This window comes from Panulirus ornatus, chromosome 6 (assembly GCF_036320965.1).
Source record: "Panulirus ornatus isolate Po-2019 chromosome 6, ASM3632096v1, whole genome shotgun sequence".
In the NCBI taxonomy this organism is placed as follows: Eukaryota; Metazoa; Arthropoda; class Malacostraca; order Decapoda; family Palinuridae; genus Panulirus; species Panulirus ornatus.
Genome location: NC_092229.1, coordinates 53,867,007 through 53,886,799, shown reverse-complemented (window position 1 = coordinate 53,886,799; position 19,793 = coordinate 53,867,007). Strand labels below are relative to the sequence as shown.

The 19,793-nt window shown below is 47.0% G+C and overlaps 1 protein-coding gene across 2 annotated transcripts in view; it reads left to right on the top strand.

Moving 5' to 3' along the window:
- Dad (Daughters against dpp) overlaps window positions 1-19,793 on the top strand; it is a 154,323-nt gene that overhangs the window by 98,687 nt on the left and 35,843 nt on the right. The window contains exons 1-3 of one of the 2 annotated variants that reach the window (XM_071662949.1): window positions 13,625-14,509; window positions 18,055-18,108; window positions 18,669-18,761. In XM_071662949.1, the coding sequence (XP_071519050.1) occupies window positions 14,434-14,509; window positions 18,055-18,108; window positions 18,669-18,761 (223 nt within the window). In that variant the 5' untranslated portion in view covers window positions 13,625-14,433. Of the gene's footprint in view, window positions 1-13,624; window positions 14,510-18,054; window positions 18,109-18,668; window positions 18,762-19,793 lie in introns of those variants that run through there. The other variant, XM_071662948.1, reaches the window with a different exon arrangement.

Here is a 19,793-nt window from a genome sequence, read left to right as displayed (position 1 = left end):
TGAGCAAATTAGCAAGAATGTATTATAAACTATTTGCTTTTTGTGATAAAAATATAAGAAAAAATAAAGTAAATGAAATGCTGAGCTTGAATCAGCTAATTTCTTTTAATAGAGTTAACGCTTGGGATGTGGTTCCCGTTTTCTATAGCTTTTCCCTTCCTCCTCCTCCTCCTCCTCCCTCGTTCAAAATGTATTTCGCTTCTGATTTCTAAATGTTGATTTTCTTTCCCTTTATGTTGATTGACTTGTTTACTTCTTAACTTTCTCATTTTATATATTTTTCTTATTCTAGTAATATTCTTCCAAATGTTTCCCATGATTCCTTCACTGCTTTCTTCTAATTCTTGTGTTACTTCTCCTCTTCTTCCCCCGCACCCCAAGTTATTTCTCATACCTTCCATCCCCCCTCCGCACCCCTGCCTCCCCCTCCTCCTGGCCTCGGGTTTCCCGGAGAAAGAAAACCTCGGAAGCTGTTGCCGGAATTTGAGTTGAGGAATTAATGTAAATATATTATTTTTTTCCAGGTGGGTAAGAGGAAAGCAAGAGAGGGGGATTCAACAGTGGAGGGGAAAGATAAAAAGTGGTTAAAGGAGAGAGAGAGAGAGAGAGAGAGAGAGAGAGAGAGAGAGAGAGGGAGAGAGAGAGAGAGAGAGAGGATGGTGTTTAGTTTGCCAGGTACTGTAAGAGGGTTCTTGCATGAACGGATAGGCGTTGGTTGGTACAGCAGCACCAGGGGACCAGTAGGAACTTAACTGCACCATAGAACCAGCAGGAACGGCACCAGAGAGCACCAGTAACGGTAGCAGAACCTCAGGATTAGTTGGGAAACTGATGTCATTGACAGCAGCAGCAGGAGGAGGAGGAGGAGGAGCAGTAAGGGGCAGCAGCAGGAGGCGGGAGGGAGGAGCAGTAAGGGGCAGCAGGAGGAGGGGAGGAGGAGGAGTAAGGGGGCAGCAGAAGGGGGAGGGGGAGTAGGATGACTGTGGCAGGAGAGGGCAGAGGGTGCTGGTCCGGGGCTGGCGCCGCACCTACCCGCCATTGCGGCACCTTGTACACGTCTGGGACATTCACGCTGCCGTCACCCTCCCCTCCCTCCCTATCCCTCTCCATCCCTTCCCTCCCATGTAGGGGGTCCTTGTGGGAGGGGTTATTATAGTGGAGGGTGAGGTGGGGGGACGGGGTCGGGTGACGATGCTATGTAAGGGGTTCGGGGAGCACCTTAAGGAAAGGAGTTGGGTGGAGGCAACACCCGGCAGCAAGCAGGTCCTGGCCACTGGGCAGGCGGGGGGGGGGGGGGGGGGGGGTCCCTAGGGCCCGCCTGGAGGAGGGAGCTACAGATGATGGTTGATGAGAAGACCAACCAACGAAGGGGAGGCGGGGGGCCAGAACGGCCCAAAGAAAATGTCAGACTTTTTTTTTTTTAGAAAAATGTGAGGAAGGCGCGGCGCAGGAAGGCTCCTCTTGCGAGGCTGGTCAAAGGTGAGGAGTTGGGGGAGGGAGGTGATAGGTTAGGGGGCCATCGTAGTGTGCGGCCGTTCTGGTCAGGGGTCAGGAGCGGCTGACCCGGCTGGGTTAGGGATGGGGGCACGGTGAACACCAAGGACGCCAGCCTAGCAAAAGGAAAGACGACGTCTCACAGACGATTCAGAACTTTTTTTGAGATTATCTTGGAAGTTCCTTTTAAAGGTTGGCTGGGGTTGCGGGAGGCCGGGGTGGGGGTGACGTCCGGCTTGTGCTGGGGAGAGGGGTGAGGTGATGGCCGGGGAGGGCACGATAGGGGGGGAGGGTAGAGGAGGGCAGTACACGAGAATTTCATCACTAGGGGCAAGATGAAGGCAGAAGGCGAGGAGGAGAGTTAGATGAGGCTGGGTTGGGGGCGGGTTTTACGGGGCAAACAGGACTGGGGGCGGGTTTAACGGGGCAAGGCAGGGATAGGGTGGGTTTAACGGGGCAGGGCAGGGTTGGGGGTGGGTTTAACGAGACAAGGCAGGGCTGGAGGTGGTTTAACGGGGCAGGCGGGGCTGGGTATGGGTTTAACGGGGCAAGGCAGGGCTGGGGTGGGTTTAACGGGGCAAGCAGGGCTGGGGGCGGGTTTAACGGGGCAAGGCAGGGCAGGGCAGGGCAGGGGGCGGCACATTAGGGCTGGCGCCAGGGGTGTGTGCGAGAGGCGCCGCGGATTCCGGACCCTCGCCCCTTTTTTGTGGAACATTTTGATTGGCGCTGTTGGTTTATATGGAGGTGGGGGGGGAGGGGGGCATGTGGGAACCAAGAGGCTTGGTGGGGGAGAGGTGATGGAGGGAGGGTAGAGGGGTGAAGGAAGGAGAGGGGGATGAAGGAAGGAGGGGAAAGGGTAAAGAAAGTGGGGGGGGGGAGTTGAGAAACGAAGGGAGGGGTTAAGCTATGAGGGGAGGGGTGATGAAGGAGGGAGAGGGATGAAGGAAGGATTGGGTGAAGGAAGAAAGCTGGGGGGGGGGGCTTGTTTAGATGACTTCACACGCCTCCTTAGGTTAGGGGGGGGGGGAGGTAGGAGGACAAGTGCTATCTAATTGGTGTTCATTACCATTTAAGCTGAGTCCAAATATTGACTCTGATGTGAGTGTTTATCTCATGGGAGGAGGAGGAGGGACGGGGGTGAAAAACTGACTCAGACTACCCCCCCCCCCCCCCCCCCACCTTCCAACGCGCTGCTGGCCGGGGGTCACTCGCAGCCAAGAGGTCAACTTGGGGTCTGGCAGAACATGGCGGGGGACGGGTCAGTGGGTCACGCTGCTGCTGCTGGTCCACGTGGGCACTGGTTCAGGGATGAAGTGCGGGTTGCCTGCACCCAGTAGGATCGAGGTGGTCGGATAGAAAAAAGAAAAGTTGGTGCGGAGGTCTGCTGTCATGGGGCACACTGGTGCTGCTCCTCACACTGCACAGCTTGGTTGGGTCAGTGCGGGAACAGTGAAGTAATTTCCTCGTAGCTTAATCTTGGTCGCAAGAACTACGAGTTTCGGGTTCACTCCTCCCGATGCTGTGACGCAGGTGACGACACGGAGTGCGCGGCACATTGTCCAGGGAGTGGCACGTGGGGAGTAAACCCTCCCTGAAAATAAGATTTGATGCAGGAATCGAAAGCACTCGGGTTGAAAACGAATCTCAGGGCGGTGAAGTGCACCTCAACATTGCTCAGTGTGTTCCTCCAGTTCAGTCATATGTCGTCCCGTCATGAGTGCATTCTCCCGAAGAGTGAAGTGTACCGTGTTCTCCTGCAGGAGGGGGAGGTTGAGCCATTAGTATATATACTCCAAGCATGACCCGGAGACGTGCATGACGCCCTGGAGGAGTGGTAACGCAGCAGAGGAATATAAAGTAGTACAGACAGCAAGACTGTTGAGTCCCCTCGCTGCTTCTTGTGATAGTGGAGTAGATCAGAAACTTGGTCATTAGTGAGGTGTGTGGGGGTAGGAAAGCCAACAGATGATGCAATGTGTAACTCGTGCAAACATTATGTACAACTACAGAGACACAAGTAATGTACAGCTGTATCGTAGATTTGAGAAATATTTATCAAGTCTGTTGTTACACGCATCTGTGTCCTGCTCTCCCACTCTAATTAGTAAATTAGTAAATCGCTTTACGGTGAACAGTCCTGTTGAAGAACAAGTACTTTACCTCTTCCGAAGTAAAACGTTTGCCTTCGAGTATGTATTCATTGCAAGTGAAATTAGAGGAATCTAACCATAACTGCTTTGATCGAGATAGTCAGAACCTTTGATAATTCTGAATACCTGTTTCAAATCGCCTCGTAACTTTGTTTTTTCTACGCTAATTAACTTTGAGTAGTGTAGTCGACTCTCATCTGTTTCTCAGTTCGTGAATCACCTTAGTATTTTTACCTCTATAATCTCTCTGCTCTGTCCACCATTTTGAGATTAATGTGTGCGAAACTGAACACTGTATTCAAGGTGGGGACGTATCTAGGAATTGTGAAGAATGAAACATTTCTTAAACTTACAATTAATAACTTGCCCGCGAATCCAAGAACTTTGTCCCATTTCACTTCTTCGCTCTGCTTAGCCTGAGGTCATCAGAGAGTGTTATACTTGAATCTTTTTCTTCGTTCACCTGGTGTAGGTCAGGTCGAGATTACTAAGTGTAGCTCGCCACCTCGTGTATACTAACCGTGTTGTAAGACTTTACACTTACACATAGAACTCATGTACCACCTGTGATCCCAGGCTGGCAGTGTGTCTCAACTTGCAGCTGTAGACGTTCTTGTTTTGTCGTATCGATGTTTCCCAGCTAAGCGTCATCAGCAAATTTTGAAATGTGTCAACGCATCCTGATATCAGTCATTAATACATATGAGAAAGGGAACCGGTCCTAAGACTGATCCTTGTGGCATAACAATCGTCACGTCGAGCCATTCTGAGGCTTGTCATGTAATCACTCCACTTTGTTTCTGGCCAGTCGACCCGTTTTCTAACTACGGAAGTACAGTCCCAGCCATACCTTGTGAATTTACATTTGTTTGTAATTTTGTATTTGAACTTTTGTTGAAAGTTTGAGTGAGTGCAAGCGACCGCTTTACATTTTCATGATAGCTGAGATGACATTGGCAACTTAACCCCCTAATCATGGCCATCTCGTATACGCTTTGTATATATCAACCAGCCCAAATGGAAGGATGAACAGCTGTGTTCGTTACAGGCCGATTGCCACGCCCAGAATTGGAACCCGGTCGGGCCCTTGCTTGAATCATGGTCAGCATCGCTAACCATTTCACTACAGAAACTCATTTGTTGATTATGTCATAGAACTAAACAAGCAGTTGGCCATATATATATATATATATATATATATATATATATATATATATATATATATATATATATATATATATATATATAAAAGGAAAGAGAATCAAGTCGCCACTTGTGTAAGAGGGTATAATAACGTTGTCAGGAATTATTTATGACAGATTACATGATAGTGATGGGTCGGTGTGGTTACTGTATGTGTGTTGTGGGGAGGGGAAAGGAGTTTTACATTCGTGTCACGCCGTCTCTTAACTTTGTATACATACCTTATGTATACACGCCCTAGCTTACGCCCGGTACCCATTCATTGACCATACCCCAAAGAGGTGAATGAACAGCTGGATTGGAGTTGAGCTGGCTTGCTGCTTCGTCCAGGATTCCGAACTCGGGCCCTTGAGATTTGGAGGCGGCAGCGCTAACCGGTAACCATGTGACTACGTGCAGTGTAAACAAAGGAGCGACACGTTGAGAGAGAGAGAGAGAGAGAGAGAGAGAGAGAGAGAGAGAGAGAGAGAGAGAGAGAGAGAGTACGAGCGAGATTTTGCCATCGGGCAAGGCTAGCGTAGCGCTCCTGCAGTTACATCTAGAGGTGATGAATGACGAAGCCGAGTAACGTGTTTTTATGTATAATGTTTGAAGATCAAGAGATTGTATGTTTGTGGACTGTATACCAGCAACCCAAGTATGAGTGAGGGAGAAAGATAAGACAGCCAGTTGGCCGAAGTAGTGAAACTTGATAGCCACTGTAGTGCTGGCTCACGGTACATATGTCGTGAACCCACTTGACATTCAGGTGAATAGTACCGGTCGGTAGCCGAGAGCGGGAGCGAGAACACATCATGAACCAGCCCTCGTTGTTAGTAACCCATTTGTGCTGCCAGAAAAACCATCTAACTTCTTTCCCATTCCTTTTAAGATGTCTCCCGTCGTCACCCAGACATCTCAAGAACTAATTGTATGTATATCTTCGTAGCCTCACAACAGAAAGCTTTGTAACCATACAACAAAAAACTTCGTGACCACACAACAGAAAAATTCGTGACCACACAACAGAAAACGAATTTAGTTTGTTTCGTTTTCCCTCCCAAACTGAAGCATGGAATATTTTGAAGCATTTTCATTCGTGTATAGATTGATATCTATATATATTGAACATGTTCTGTAGATTGCATATTTAGTAAATATTTATCGCTGAATTTCATAATTTGCGGAAGACATTTTAATGATAACGATGACAGCGGGTCCCCATCACTGCTGTTCTGAAATAGTTACTGAATTATGATTTGAAGGGTCACTATTCATAGTGACAGCATAAGTGGTTTTAGATTTATTTTTAACAGCCAGAGGTGTAGAAGACTTCGTGAGAGATGGTTACAACCTGACTTTGACGGCCTTAATAACCCTCGAAGTTGATATAGCCCCGTACCTCGACCGGCTAAACAAGACTTTACATGTTTTGTCTTCGGATTCTCTGTTCGCAAGTAGATGTTTTGACGGTTGATGGGTTTGTTCAACTCCCATTAAGGAATCTCGCAGATACTTGGCACGAACACGGATGTGAGCCGCGACAAATATTACTTGTCATGATTAAAGCCGTTTTTTGTGCACTTTATTATACTTACGAATGTGTTCGAAGGTGTACTGATTTTACATGTGAGGTTTAAATCACAAGTGATGTTATATAAGAATAATTTCGCACCTGTGGTGTTTGATATTTTATAAACTACTTTTCTTGAGGTTGAATCTGTCATCATGACTACCAAACCTATAGTTATGTACTTCTTTTGTGCTGCGACAGTTTGCAGTCTATGCAGAGGTCAAGGTGGAACAGCTCTGAAACATCGAGGGAGGAGTGTTAAGATGCAGAGGGTTTCGTAAGGCAGACTTGACTCGGGTGCCGATCGCCAAACGTAGCTAGCAGGCAGGTAGGAAAGCGGATGTTACAGTGTGACTTGGTGTTTTTAAATATACCGTCGACAGTAGCTATAGTGGTAGGTTAACAGAAAACCTACATCTTTACATCTATATCTTTTCTTACTCCGCTTTATCTTCCTTGTTGAACAAGTTTTCCTCTGGCCACCACAGCTAGCACAAGCATCGGTAGTAGTAAGCAGGGTAAGAGAGCACTTGTCACCCCAACAGTTTCTTGTTTGTTTGTGGAGTCAAATGTTGAGTCTCTGTTCCTTAAAATTAAGCGATTATCTTGATTATTTTCTAGAATGGCTTGTGGATTGCTTTTTTTCCGGATTATGTAAAGGAAAATTAAAGTTCTCTTAATGCTATGAAAAGTATGAATATGTGAAACCTAGAGACAGGGTAAGACAGTAGTATTGGCTAATCAGAAAATGAAATAACTGCTAGATTTCAATGTGTGTATTGGATGAAATGAAGAAATGATTATAACTTAATTGATAAAGATCTCAAACAAGTTTATATATATATATATATATATATATATATATATATATATATATATATATATATATATATATATATATATGAATATAATGCTAAGGAAAAATCATGGGCAGATACGCGCCACTTACGATAGTGGCCCAGATGGCTAGAGGGATGGAGCTGCTAAGAGCTATGTTAATTGACCTTTCTTTGGAGCAGGCTGTAAGGCAGGAGGTACAGGATACGTCGATGAACAGGTGTGCATTTGATAGCTAAGGAAAGAATGAAGTGTGAATGTCGTTCCTGAATTGAATTTGTATGATTCCTATTTGTAATTCGATACCCGACTTCATGATACATTACAGCACTTAAGCCGGTGGCAGAACGAAACGGATCAGTCACAAACCGCATATATCATCAGTAAAATACTATCCACAGTATGTACAAGGCTCGGAACCAGTGACGGTGTTTGCTCGACATGAGGACCATGTAACCTGCTGGTACCGTAGGTGTTAGAACAGGAACTGTGGGAGGAGGGGATGAGCGGGTGTGAACCGCGTGTGGTCTCAAGTAGTCGGTCGGTTATTCCGTAGTGGATGGATGTAAAGAAACATTGAAAGAAGCTTTGACACGAGCATCAGTAGTAATCGCAAAAGCAGTGTTGACTATCAAATTTATATATATATATGGCATTAACTTTTAGAGACATGTAATTTATGCTACACCCTTATATTTAGTTAGGGTAATAGATATATTAACAAACCAGTTACTTGCCCAGCATCTGGTTTATGCGATAGGAGCAGTTGTTGCATTATTGAGGCAAACCGCGACGTGAACAGTGAAGGGAAAAAATGTAGGTAAGAACATTTTCAGAAAACAAAGCAAAATGCTTCCACATGAGAGAGAGAGAGAGAGAGAGAGAGAGAGAGAGAGAGAGAGAGAGAGAGAGAGGTCGTGGAGGTCCTAGCCGTGCTACAGCCAGTCTCATCTACGTCGGAGCGGGAGATGAAGTCAGCAGTCTCTCTCTCTCTCTCTCCTCCCCCCTCTCTCTCTCCCGCTCATCACAACCATCGCGCGCACGCATCCCCCCCTCCCCCAACGTCACCCCACTCTCTTCTCTCTCCACACACTCACTCACTCACTCACTCGCACGCAAGGAAGCACTGCCCACCTTACTCTGGTGTTGTGAGCACGCGGGCGGCCGGACGGACACTGAGCGGGCCTTACCTCAAGCTCTGTGGCAAGGTCATTCGTGGTCTGGACTTCCTTGGTGACGCGCGCTCCGAATGCTCGCATAAAACTGTGTTAGAACTCCGAGCACATTCCTCATGGGTAAAAATCTAGAAATATTTTAGTTATATTTATATTTCTGGTTTATTTTTATCGTACATTTAAGTTTCGAAGTCTTAAAGTCTGTATGTGAAAATCTCGCAGAAGTTCGCTGTATCACTATCTTTTTTTATCAGGTTAGGTTAGAATGGTGTGGATGCGAGGCTTGGCAGGTTTTAGCATTTCGAACTTGTCAGGGAAAAAAAATGTTGCTCATTATTAGTAAGATTTGTTATTCTCTAAGGATGAAGTCCAACTGTGTTCCTCTTGTGATTAGTGTTTAGGTGTTGAGTGCCTTTTTTTTCGCTTGAACACCTTGTTGAATTAGGGTCGAACTTGGCTGACGCTGTGCAAAGGTTCATCCACGTGGTTAGGTTGAGCCTCTCTCTCTCTCTCTCTCTCTCTCTCTCTCTCTCTCTCTCTCTCTCTCTCTCTCTCTCTCTCCTCGTGACAGCCACTCGACGCCACCGTAAATTGTCACTTACAACATCCCAGACGGAAAAAAAGTCCCCCCCCTTTTTTTTTCTTTAGGGGGTCTTAATAAATACGGATGGGGGTTGGGGAGTTTGAGGTATCCGATGTCACTTCTGATGTTTGGTTGAAGGTTCAAGGAACCCTTGAGTCAGGCGCCATGCGCGATCCTCTCCCATCCGTTTATTCATTTGTCTGTCTGTCTGTCTGTCTGTCTGTCCTCCTGTCTCGGCTGTGCTGTTAATGAGAGATACATTTACAGTCGCCATAATGTCAAGAGCTACGAGATATATAGCCTTGCCCCAAGGTCGTCGGGGTTAGTTTTGATGACAGAGGTCATGGCGCCTGAGATAGATGGCTTAAAGCATGTGAAACTTTTTGTCACCATTTTTTTTTAGCCCGCCGTTTGAGGCAAAATTTCAGCCACTTGTCGACGTGGTCTAGGTGGTGGTGAGTAAGCAGATAGAGCTGTCAGTCTTGGCAGCTAAGCTGGTGCTCCATGACTAGCGAGAAGTGACCCCAGTAATACGTTAGAATTCTCGGTGACGCTGGCGCCTACCAGGAGGGGGTTCGCCTAAGCATGTTTGCCACAGGAAAGTGGGCGGTGATGGGCGTGTTTGTTGGTGGTGTTGGGCGTGTACGTGGACGGATATTTCTGTGGAGGGTCATGAGTAGGGGCGTGTGTGTATGTGTGTGTGTGTTCCGGTCTCCTGCACTGTGGCGCCAAGGAAAGATTGCAACAGTAACCATATTTAACTTGAAGATTACTTACCGTAGTTTAATATTAACTGCCTTTGAGGGTTATGCATTGAATGGATTGACTGACGAACAGTTGATGTGTTGTGTAGATTGTGAATATTTGAATTATTGTGAAGATCCGCTGGCTCGGTGTCTTAGCTGAAATTATGTGAAACAAATTAATATTGTTAACTTTATACAACGATTGGGAGAATATTCATTTGGCATATTGTGCAGAGTTGCTTGTCATATTTGTTTATGGTTCTTCCTCCTTTTCAGACTGCGATGTAATAGTCATACACCCTACCCCCCTTGCCAATAGTGCAGTAGTGTTTTATTCCCCCTCCACTAGTCTCCTGGCCCCACTCATGGACACTCCAGATCACGCGGGAGGGTCGGATATAGGCGCCAGGTCCGTCTGGTAATCTGACGGTGGTATCAGTTACCGACGGAAGGCGACAGTACGTTCTCTTGTTCCTGGTAAATCCTCATTATCCCCTCCTGTCTGGTCCCTTCTGATCAGCAGTCCCTCCTCATGTTCCCTCACCACCATCGCCATTTCACCCTTCATCCCTTTCTGTACACCTTCTTCCTGTACGCCCATCTTGCTGTGTCTGGTGTGTCTGTATTTGTGCAATACAAGGAATTAATTGTACACGTGCTTATGTGTAATACGTAGTTTTTGTAATATTGGGAGGGAAGTTTACGTGTATGTGAGTGTGTGTAGGGAATTTTACACTCTGGTGTTGCGTGGCCGCCGCCATGCCTCCCTCCCCGGACCAAGGCACCCGGATGATGTCCAGGTACTGTTCTCTTGTTTGTTGACACTGGCGGCCAATTTGGGTGTCAAGTTTGGCCCGGTGGCGGTCTCGGGTTGCCTGCTTCCCGATCCCAGCCTCCATTTGTGTGTACCCAAGTGTTTTCTACTAACCCCACTTACCGGCAGGAGGGGAACTACTTAACCCCACTTGCTGTCAATAGAAGTTTATTTTTAAGAAGGATTTAAGATTAGTAGTAGATTGTGCAAGTTGAGTAAGCTTGTGATTGTGAAATTGTAAGGATGAGTGTACCGACAGGATATTTCAGTGGGTGTAGGTGGTGGGTTTTGTGTGAGTGAATTGCGTGAAAAAGTTAGTGGTTAGGCTTTACATATGTTAAGTGGGTTAGGTGGTGGGATAATTGGCTGTGTATTAGGTTGTGTGTTGATATGTAGAGGCAGGTTTTGTTGGTAAGGAGGGGGAAGATGGTAGGTGGTATTTTAGAATGGGGTTAGGTGGTATGGTTGGAATGATTAAGTGAATTGGTTGGTAGTGTGTAGCAGCGTACGTGTGTGTGTGTGTGTGTGTGTGGGGGGGGGGGTATGTCTGAAGTCAAAAGTTGGCTACTGATGCTTAGTGGTGCTGATGTGAGGGCCAGTTTGTCATCTGAGAGTTTCGTCAGCCGGTCATACGTCAGCCTGACGATGTGTCAGCTAAACAGTTCGTCTGCACAGTTCTCTAGCGTTTGAATTAGCTACCACGAAGAACTAGTCAGCGTTATATATATATATATATATATATATATATATATATATATATATATATATATATATATATATAATCGAACGATGTACTTTTGTTGGAAGCAACATACTTATTTTTGAGGGATGTAAGTGTACTCCTCTGAAATGGGTATAAAACTCCTCCAGCCATGAAAAAATTGGATGAAAATGTTAAGGATAACGCTGAGGATGGGGTGACGGTGAGTGCGCACGTTCGGTAGGATAATTTAATTTAACTTTTAAAGTAATTGTCTGAATATACTGAGATAAGGTTAGTCTGAGACGATTTTTGTGCCTCTCTTTCATTGTCGGACATACTGTTGCTGGAGTAAGGCTTACCTCTCCGATAAATCTTTCACGAGTCAGTCGTGGCTTCTATCTTTCAGGGAGCTATTACGTAAAGCCTCCTCCCTTCCTTCCCCCGTGTGAGTAAGGTTAAGTCGACCACGACTTCAACCAACAAGTTTTAAACCGTATCATCCCACAGTCCTGCCGTGCCCATCTTCTGCAGCCAATACCTAACTGAACCAAAAGAGATTCATCTCAGAGCGAACTAATGGATAAGTCAGCCATAGTTCCCCGAGGTGCATCGACCTTATCTCCTCCAGGGGTGAGAGCTTGCATCTCCCTTATCTCCCTCCAGGGAGAGGGTTTGTATCGACTTAATTTCCCTCCAGGAAAAGGACTTGCACCAACCGTATCTCCATCCAGGGCGTTGACTTGCACCAACCGTATCTCCGCGCAGAGGGAGGAAGTAGCCCTCCTTTATCTCCCCGTAGGAGGGTAGTGTAAGTAGTACGTAGTGTGCGGTGGTCGGTGGTGGAGTTTGGTTTGAGGGCGAGGATGGCCTTGACGCCAGCCAAGCCAGCCTTGGCGCCCAGGTCGCCGCCCCTTAGTCTCAACTTTCTACTCGGGTTAAGGACGCCCTTACCGGAATTAGCTGTGGGAGATTAATATCTCAAGATCTAATTGACTCTGTTTTTGATTCGTAATGGCTAATTTCGCGCTGCAGCTGATTACAGTCGTCGACGTAATTGCAAATGGTTAGAGGTGGGTTAGGTGATATTTGCCCTTGTTTGCAGCGAGACAGTGAGGATATTTTCGAAGAGACCACTTGAATGGTTATGTCGTAATCTTTCGTAATGCGGAAGCACTCGAGAGAGAGAGAGAGAGAGAGAGAGAGAGAGAGAGAGAGAGAGAGAGAGAGAGAGAGAGAGAAGCGATGTTTTGAAATGGGAACCGATCTGGCAGGCTCGGCGAGAGAAGGCAGTTTATCATAGGTTAGGGTCAAGCACGGGTCATTTGTACTGGCGCCGGGGAGGGACACCCCAAGAGGGACCCAGAAGGCAGTAGTTATGTAAACTCTTTGATCTCGACTTTACAACCGTCGGGTATCATTAACGGCTCAGGTCATAGGTTACACCATCAGACCCAAGGGTCGTACCGTCATACTCAAGGTTCGCTTAATCGTACTCAGGGGGTCGTAACGTCCTACTCAGCGGTCGTGACTTGGCGTTCAAGGGGTCGTTCCTTGTTATTCAAGGTGTCATACTGTCGTGCTTTAGGGATCTAATCATCATGCTTGCGTGGTCGTGCCTTTATGGACCAGGGGTCCAGCCTCCTTGCCTCAGGGGTCGTCCTGGAGGTGAGCAGTGTGGTGGTGGCGATGCGTCACTTGTGTTACCCTGCCATCATGGCGCCAGTCGTTAATACCCTCTCCACAGGATTACCTAATCAACCGTGGTGCATCCCCCCCCATGATGACGTCATTTTCAGCGTTGCACGTCCCCACTTGATAGCTACCGTTGCATGTTGCACGTCCCCCTCGATAGCTAACGTTACATGTTGCACGTCTCTCTCGATAGCTAATGTTACGCACAGCACGTCCACCTCGATAGCTACCGTTGCGTGTAGCATGTCCCCCTCGATCCCTTTCGTTCCGCGTAGCACGTTCTCTCGATGATTCCGGTCACACGTGGTAGGCCTCGATAACACCATTCACCCGCGACGCGTCTCCCGCAGGCTGCGGCGGCAGATGCGGTGGGTAGGCTCCGGAAAGCCGCGCCAATAGCGGCATGGGCAGCGATGGTTGTGGTTGGGTAGGTAGGGGAAGGGGTTATGGGTGGAGGGGGGGGGGGGCACGTGGCGACGACAGGGCGCCTTAGATAACCTAACCTACTCCTCCTTCTCCCCTCCCGTGGGAACGACATTGTCGACGTGGCGCCCGGAGCTCTCCAGTGTTTACACACCAAACAAAACATTTATCTTACCTCGTGGCCCCGTCTACCCAGGCATTCCACCACGGCCATACCCAGGCAGGACGGGCCCCACCGTGGAAACCCCCCGGGGGCGTACAGTACGGGGCAGGGCAGGGAAAATGATAGCAGGTGGTGCGCGGGGGAGAGGCTGGGTTATCGGGGGTGATGGCCGGTATGTACGCCTCTCCCCGCCGTCCGACTGACTCCCGGCCCGAGGTCGTACACTGGCGCCCAGCTCTGCCCCGCAGCCCACACCACCCCAGTCGGCGCCTGCACTCGACTGCCTCACCGTGTGGGGCTCCCTTAGTCTGTCTGTTGGCCAACCGGGGTCAGTGGAAGCTCTTTCCCCCTTGGGTCACACACTTCCCAGCCGCTAACACTTGGCGAGGTGGAGTAGTTCGCTCGTGCGGTTTGTGTAGGTCGGTCTGACGGCTGCCTCATAAGGAACTCGACTTGCGGCCGGGTTGTTGGTGGTGCTGCTGCCACTCTCTCAGTGGCGGTTAGATGTTTGTGCAACTCGGAAATACATGACCGGTGAATGGAAGTGTTGAGTGTCACGTTGTGGTTGATGATATTGTGGGAAACGACCAACGGGTTGCCTCATGTAGGGTATAAGAGAACGTGCGCAGTGAAACCCAAGTGTAGTGCATTGTTGACGGCGCCGAGAGGCGAGCGAGGCTATCCGTCGAGCTCACCGAAAATGAGCGGAAAGCCGCTTTGAAACCCAGCGTTTAAAAACAAGTTCGTTAAGCTTAAGAAAAGCAAACTGGATTACCGAAAGGGAAGCTCAGTTGAACAAGTGAGGAAGTACAGAAGTTGCGAGTGTGTGAGGAAGTGCGAGACACTGAAACCGAAGGACGTGTGGAGATCCAGGCGGCGCTGGGCACAGGCGGCCGCCATGGAAATCTTCGACTGCGTTGACTGTTTCCAGAGCAGACCCAGGGTCCGCGTCCGTCAGCCCAGGCCACCCAGCGGTAAATATTTGCTGGTGACAAGTTATGTGTTGGTCTACCAGACCTGTAATGCACAGGTCAGGTTTGCCCTAGGTACACGTATACCTTAGTATACCCTGACGTGGGTATACTTTTAAAACCCCCCATTAGGAGTAACTTGCTAGTTTCTGATACATTATTTAATACAGTGGTTTAGGTTAGGTTAGAATTTAATACGTGTGTCGGTCTGCTTCCCAAATATGTATAATGTTATTGTCAGCAGCTGGTATAGTTTGAGAAAAGTTCGGTTCAGTCCATGTTCCTCATAACTACAAAACAAGGTCATTTACCTAACTGATGATCTCAGGTGAAGTAATGATTACGCGAGGACTTGAACGAGAATACTGTTATAGTAAGCTCTGAGTGATTGGGTGAAACAATAAAGGTAAAAGTAGTTGTTGAAAAAAAGATATGTATAAATCATTATGAAAATGTAGACCTGCAGCCGTCAGCGGGGAAGGGAACGTTCGGGAACTTGCATTGGTCAAGGTGTAGCAGTTATTAGTATGGAGGGCAGGGCGTGTGGCGGTTTGTCCGTGGTGGTGCAGGTTAGCCAGCCAGGCAGGCGGCGTAGACATGCCCAACCCCTCCCTCCCTTACCACCCACGTTATGCTCAGTCACCACGTCAAACTGTCATGGTCCATCAAACACTGCAAGCTAATCCTCTACCCACTTCAACTCTTAACTACTCCCGACACACACACACACACACACACACACACACACACACACCTTTGCTGTATACACCTCCTACGCACCCACCTTTGACTGCCACAACCACCCACTTCAAACTCAACCACCTTCGTCCACTCCACCACCACCCACGTTAAATATATACCCTCCTCCCCAGCTAATTGCAATCATTTAATGTACGTTAAGCGTGTGTGTACAGATTGTGTCCTTAATGAAGAAATTGCTGTTGATAGTCATTAGCTCCCGCATCATGCATACCAACCAGCTGGTATATACTCCCTGAGCCTCCATCCCGCCAGCACCTACGTCACAACCTGCGTCACATTCTGCCACCTACGTCACAGCCTCCAGCAACCTGCATCACACACCTTTCACCGCCCGCGTTACAATACAGTCCCTCCTCCCCTCGTCACAGACCCTCCTTCACCACCCGTCACAGACCCTCCTCCACCATCCGTCACAGACCCTCCACCATCCGTCACAGACCCTCCTCCACCACCCGTCACAGACCCTCCACCGAACATGTTCGAAGCCAGTACCACCCACGTTACGTCCCCTCCACCACGTCACACCTCAACACCCACGTCACACGTCTCCTTTTCACCTACATCGATCACCCGTCTCCTCCCTCCCCCACCACCACTAACGTCACTTCCCGGTATGTCTTGGCGGCTTTCTTGGCTATTTCTGCATTGCTGTAATAGTCACAGCTCTACAGCGATCGCAACTCTCTGGCGTGCTAACGCTACTTTCCCACCCAGTGCTTCATACTGTGTGTGTGTGTGTGTGTGTGTGTGTGTGCCCGGCAGCACTAGGACACCAGGTTACGAGATGTCACCAGCACGTTATTGGTTGGGTCAGGTGATTCATGTCGAAGTCTGGCATCCCGTCCTTTTTTTTGAGCTGGGATGGTGAGAGTGCGTCTTCCATGTAAGCAGAGGTTGGAACATTCAGTGTACACTTTTCCATGGGAACAGTGCAACTCGTAATATAGCCAAATTGGTAACGCTGCAGGCAGGCGTACTATTAGTGAAGCTGGTAACGCTGCGACCTTCATGATAGAGAAGATGGTAACACTGCGGCCTTCACCGACGGCCGGCAAGCCGGTAACAGCATTTCGTCCTTCACTTTTAACTCGGTCGGTTGCAATGTTTCCAGTCTATCCCATTTCGTAACTTAGGTTCCTCGACGTATTTTCGAGGCGTGAACACTGTGTCCTGTCGTAGCAGTACAACCGATAGCAACTGTGTTATAACGTATCCGAATGGTAACGCTGCACGCCTTAACATCTTGGCTAGATTGGTTGAATCACAGTATATTTGATCGTCTGTTTTTATCCCCGCCGGTGTAGTGCGTAGGTGGGGGGACTATGCAGAAAAGATGTTGGATGACGAAAATAAGGCGAGGTCACATGTGCGATAGTGTTGCTAGGTGACGTAATGCCCCGGGGGGGGGGGGGATGGTTGGGGGGGGGGGGTGTTCATGTTTTGCCAGTCCCGGGGTTGGGTACCAAAAATCCTCAGAAGTTCCCCATTCACTCTTTCGCCGCGAGAGATATATCAGTTTTGATACGTTTTCGGTGGAGCTGGGGAGGCTGAGCCGTCGTGAACGGATAACGAATTTTAATTCACCACTGAGAACGCGCGTATTGCCTTGTTTGTAAAAGTGATCTTGCTTCCCGTATCAGTTTTAAGTACATTGTGTATGTGTGTTATATTAGCGACGGGACGCTAAGAGTAATACATTTTGTATGGTGGGGGAGGGAGGGGGTTGACAACGATCTGGGTGTACCTAGGAAAGAGGAGCTGCTCTTCGCCTCGGCTCCCGTGATTATGATCTCAGAAGACAGATCACACAACGATAAGATAAGCCAGCATCACATCCAGGTCAAAATTGCTAGCAGGAAAACGGTCTGTTTATTGAAGGTGGTGGGCGTGACCCCGCCGGACTGACCTTGTTCTAAAGAATTTGGCGCCAAAATGTCCCTTGGAATGAGTGTGGTCGGGACTTCATGAATCGAGTCATTATCTTCAGTGGTTTAAGGTATGTTTTAGACTTGGATATCGTTCCTAGCGTCTGAGTGTGTGTTGTGGCAACAACGAGTAGTTGTACGTTGGTATTATAGACCGAGGTTGAATGTTAAAAGTATCTATAAGTGGGAGATAAGTGACAGCTGGTTGTGTTTATAACATTGCTACGTTTAATACATTTCGGTGCAGGAGTCATTGTTAGGATCAATCTGTGTAAACATGGAAACTTGTTATTAATTGGACGTTTGTACAAATACAAACATCTCAGTGTTAAACTATACCGGTAGACTCGAAAATTACCTTTGAGATATCATATTCACTATATTCTAAGATATGCATATTATATAGGAAGTTATAATTTCTTTAACATTCTGTATTATGTATTTCAGTAAAGGTACTATGCACCATATAGTTTATTACTAAATTTTGTGTAGAAGGTATATGTGGGACGACGTGCTTTCATTGGGCTGCACTTTGAGCGTATGAAGTTGTCAGAGGTAAATTGTGGAATAGTTTGTGGACTTTGTTGTGAATGGTAGCGTCTGGTTTCGGGTGCATTGCATATGACAGGTCGAGAGTGGTTGTGTGCAAACGAGGTCATTGTTCGTCTGTTCTTAACGTTTCCTCTCAAAGTCGGGAAAGAAAGTTAGGTCAAAGGAAAAAGATAATTTTTCCGAACTGCTGTTAACAACTTGTGATTCTTACTCATGCATTATATTGCTTTGGTGACATGTGTTGCTTTGATGAAATCATGTATAGTACTCGCTATGCAATATTATTGACAGTTTCTGTTTCCTTTACAGAATCCCCACCTCCGCCTTACTCTAGATTCAACTTAGACCTCCTCAGACCAGAAGGTGAGTACGTACTCTACTTCTTTTTTCTAAGAAAGACATGAGGGATGTACTGCTGGGTTCCTTTAGTTATGTTTAGTGTCTGGACTGGACCAGTCTGTATATAACGTATTGCCAGGCATAATGAAAGTGATTAAGGGAAGATGATAAGTTATTTCTTTGTTATTTTAGGGATGTGGGAACTATTAAGGCGTGATTATATATATATATATATATATATATATATATATATATATATATATATATATATATATATATATATAAGAAAAAATGAAAAGTTATTTAGGTAATGTATGTTCGGATGGAGTTAATGTATTAAATTTTTTTCTGTTAGAAGTATTAGAATTTGGAGTAAGTGTAGAAAAATTGTTGATAGGAAGCTAGATTATTTATTTGTATATGTGTTGAGTATGAAAATACTTTATCTTGATATTTAGGTGACATGATTTCGTTGTACAGTGACATACCAGTCATGATGATGCCTTTACTGATGAGAGGATGAGGCCATGTACCTCTGTTTTCACATGTTACTAACAAGTCGTCTGTTGGGTGGATGGTGGCAGATGCAGCGCCGAGCGAAGAAGTGGATTGTCTGGCGGAGTCGCAGGAGACGGGCGGCACGCAGCAGTACGCCACCTACTCCACCCACGGAACTGGTGAGTACTAAACGCTTGCCGGAGGGGGAGGGGGGGGGGGGCGTTTTATCACTGCACACTTGAATTTTTTTTTCACATCTGCAGAAGAGAGTGTATGCTAGTTACACACCTGTAGGAGGGACTGTTTTCGTACTGCAATCCTGCAGGAGGAATGTTTTCTTACTGCACATGTGCAGGAGCGAATGTTTCCATAATGCTCACCAGCAGCCAGGAATGTTTCCGTAATGCTCAACTGTAGGAGAGAATGTTGCCTTACTGCATACTTGCAGGAGGGAATATTTCCTTACCGCACATTAATAGGAGGGAGTGTTTCCATAAGGCACACCTGCAGGAGGGAACGTTTCCTTAGTGCACACCTGCAGTAGGAAGTGCTTCCTCCCAGTTTTCCCTATGCATGGGACATCTTTTTTTTTTTTTAGCCTTTATATATCACAGGGAAAACTTTAAGTGTAATGAGCCACGTAAACAGGCTGTAGTCACAAGGAGCATTTTGGATTTTTAGACATACTTATATTTGTATCAATAGATTTACGAAAAAGAAAGTTGTTGAGCCCTTATGAAACAGTAGATAGCGTAGGGTGATTATTTATATACGAGCTTGTTGATGGAGGCGAGGTGGTTGTGATTGTGGTGGTGGAGGTTGCGATGGTGGTAAAATGCCTGCACTCACCACCAACACTGCGTCAGGAAGTATTTCTGCCCAAGTCAGATGATGTCCCTCCCTGAGTCATCTCCGTCAAGCTACTTATGGCACCGTAACTTTGAGAAGGTTTATTAATGCCTTGCCTGCACGAGCGGTGTTGTCATGCGTGTATGGAGCTTGTGGTGAAAGCATGGTGTGTTGTGCTTTAACCTGCATATGACGCTGGAACCACCACATATACGCACGATTTTTTGTATTTTTGCATTTGAATATTTTGTTGACGTTTGTAGTGATTACTTTAGACGTAATGACATTGAAGTGTTGAGAGCCACAAATTCCAGAATTGTTTTAGAATTGTTCCCTAAGATAGGGAGTGGTAAAGCTCATTT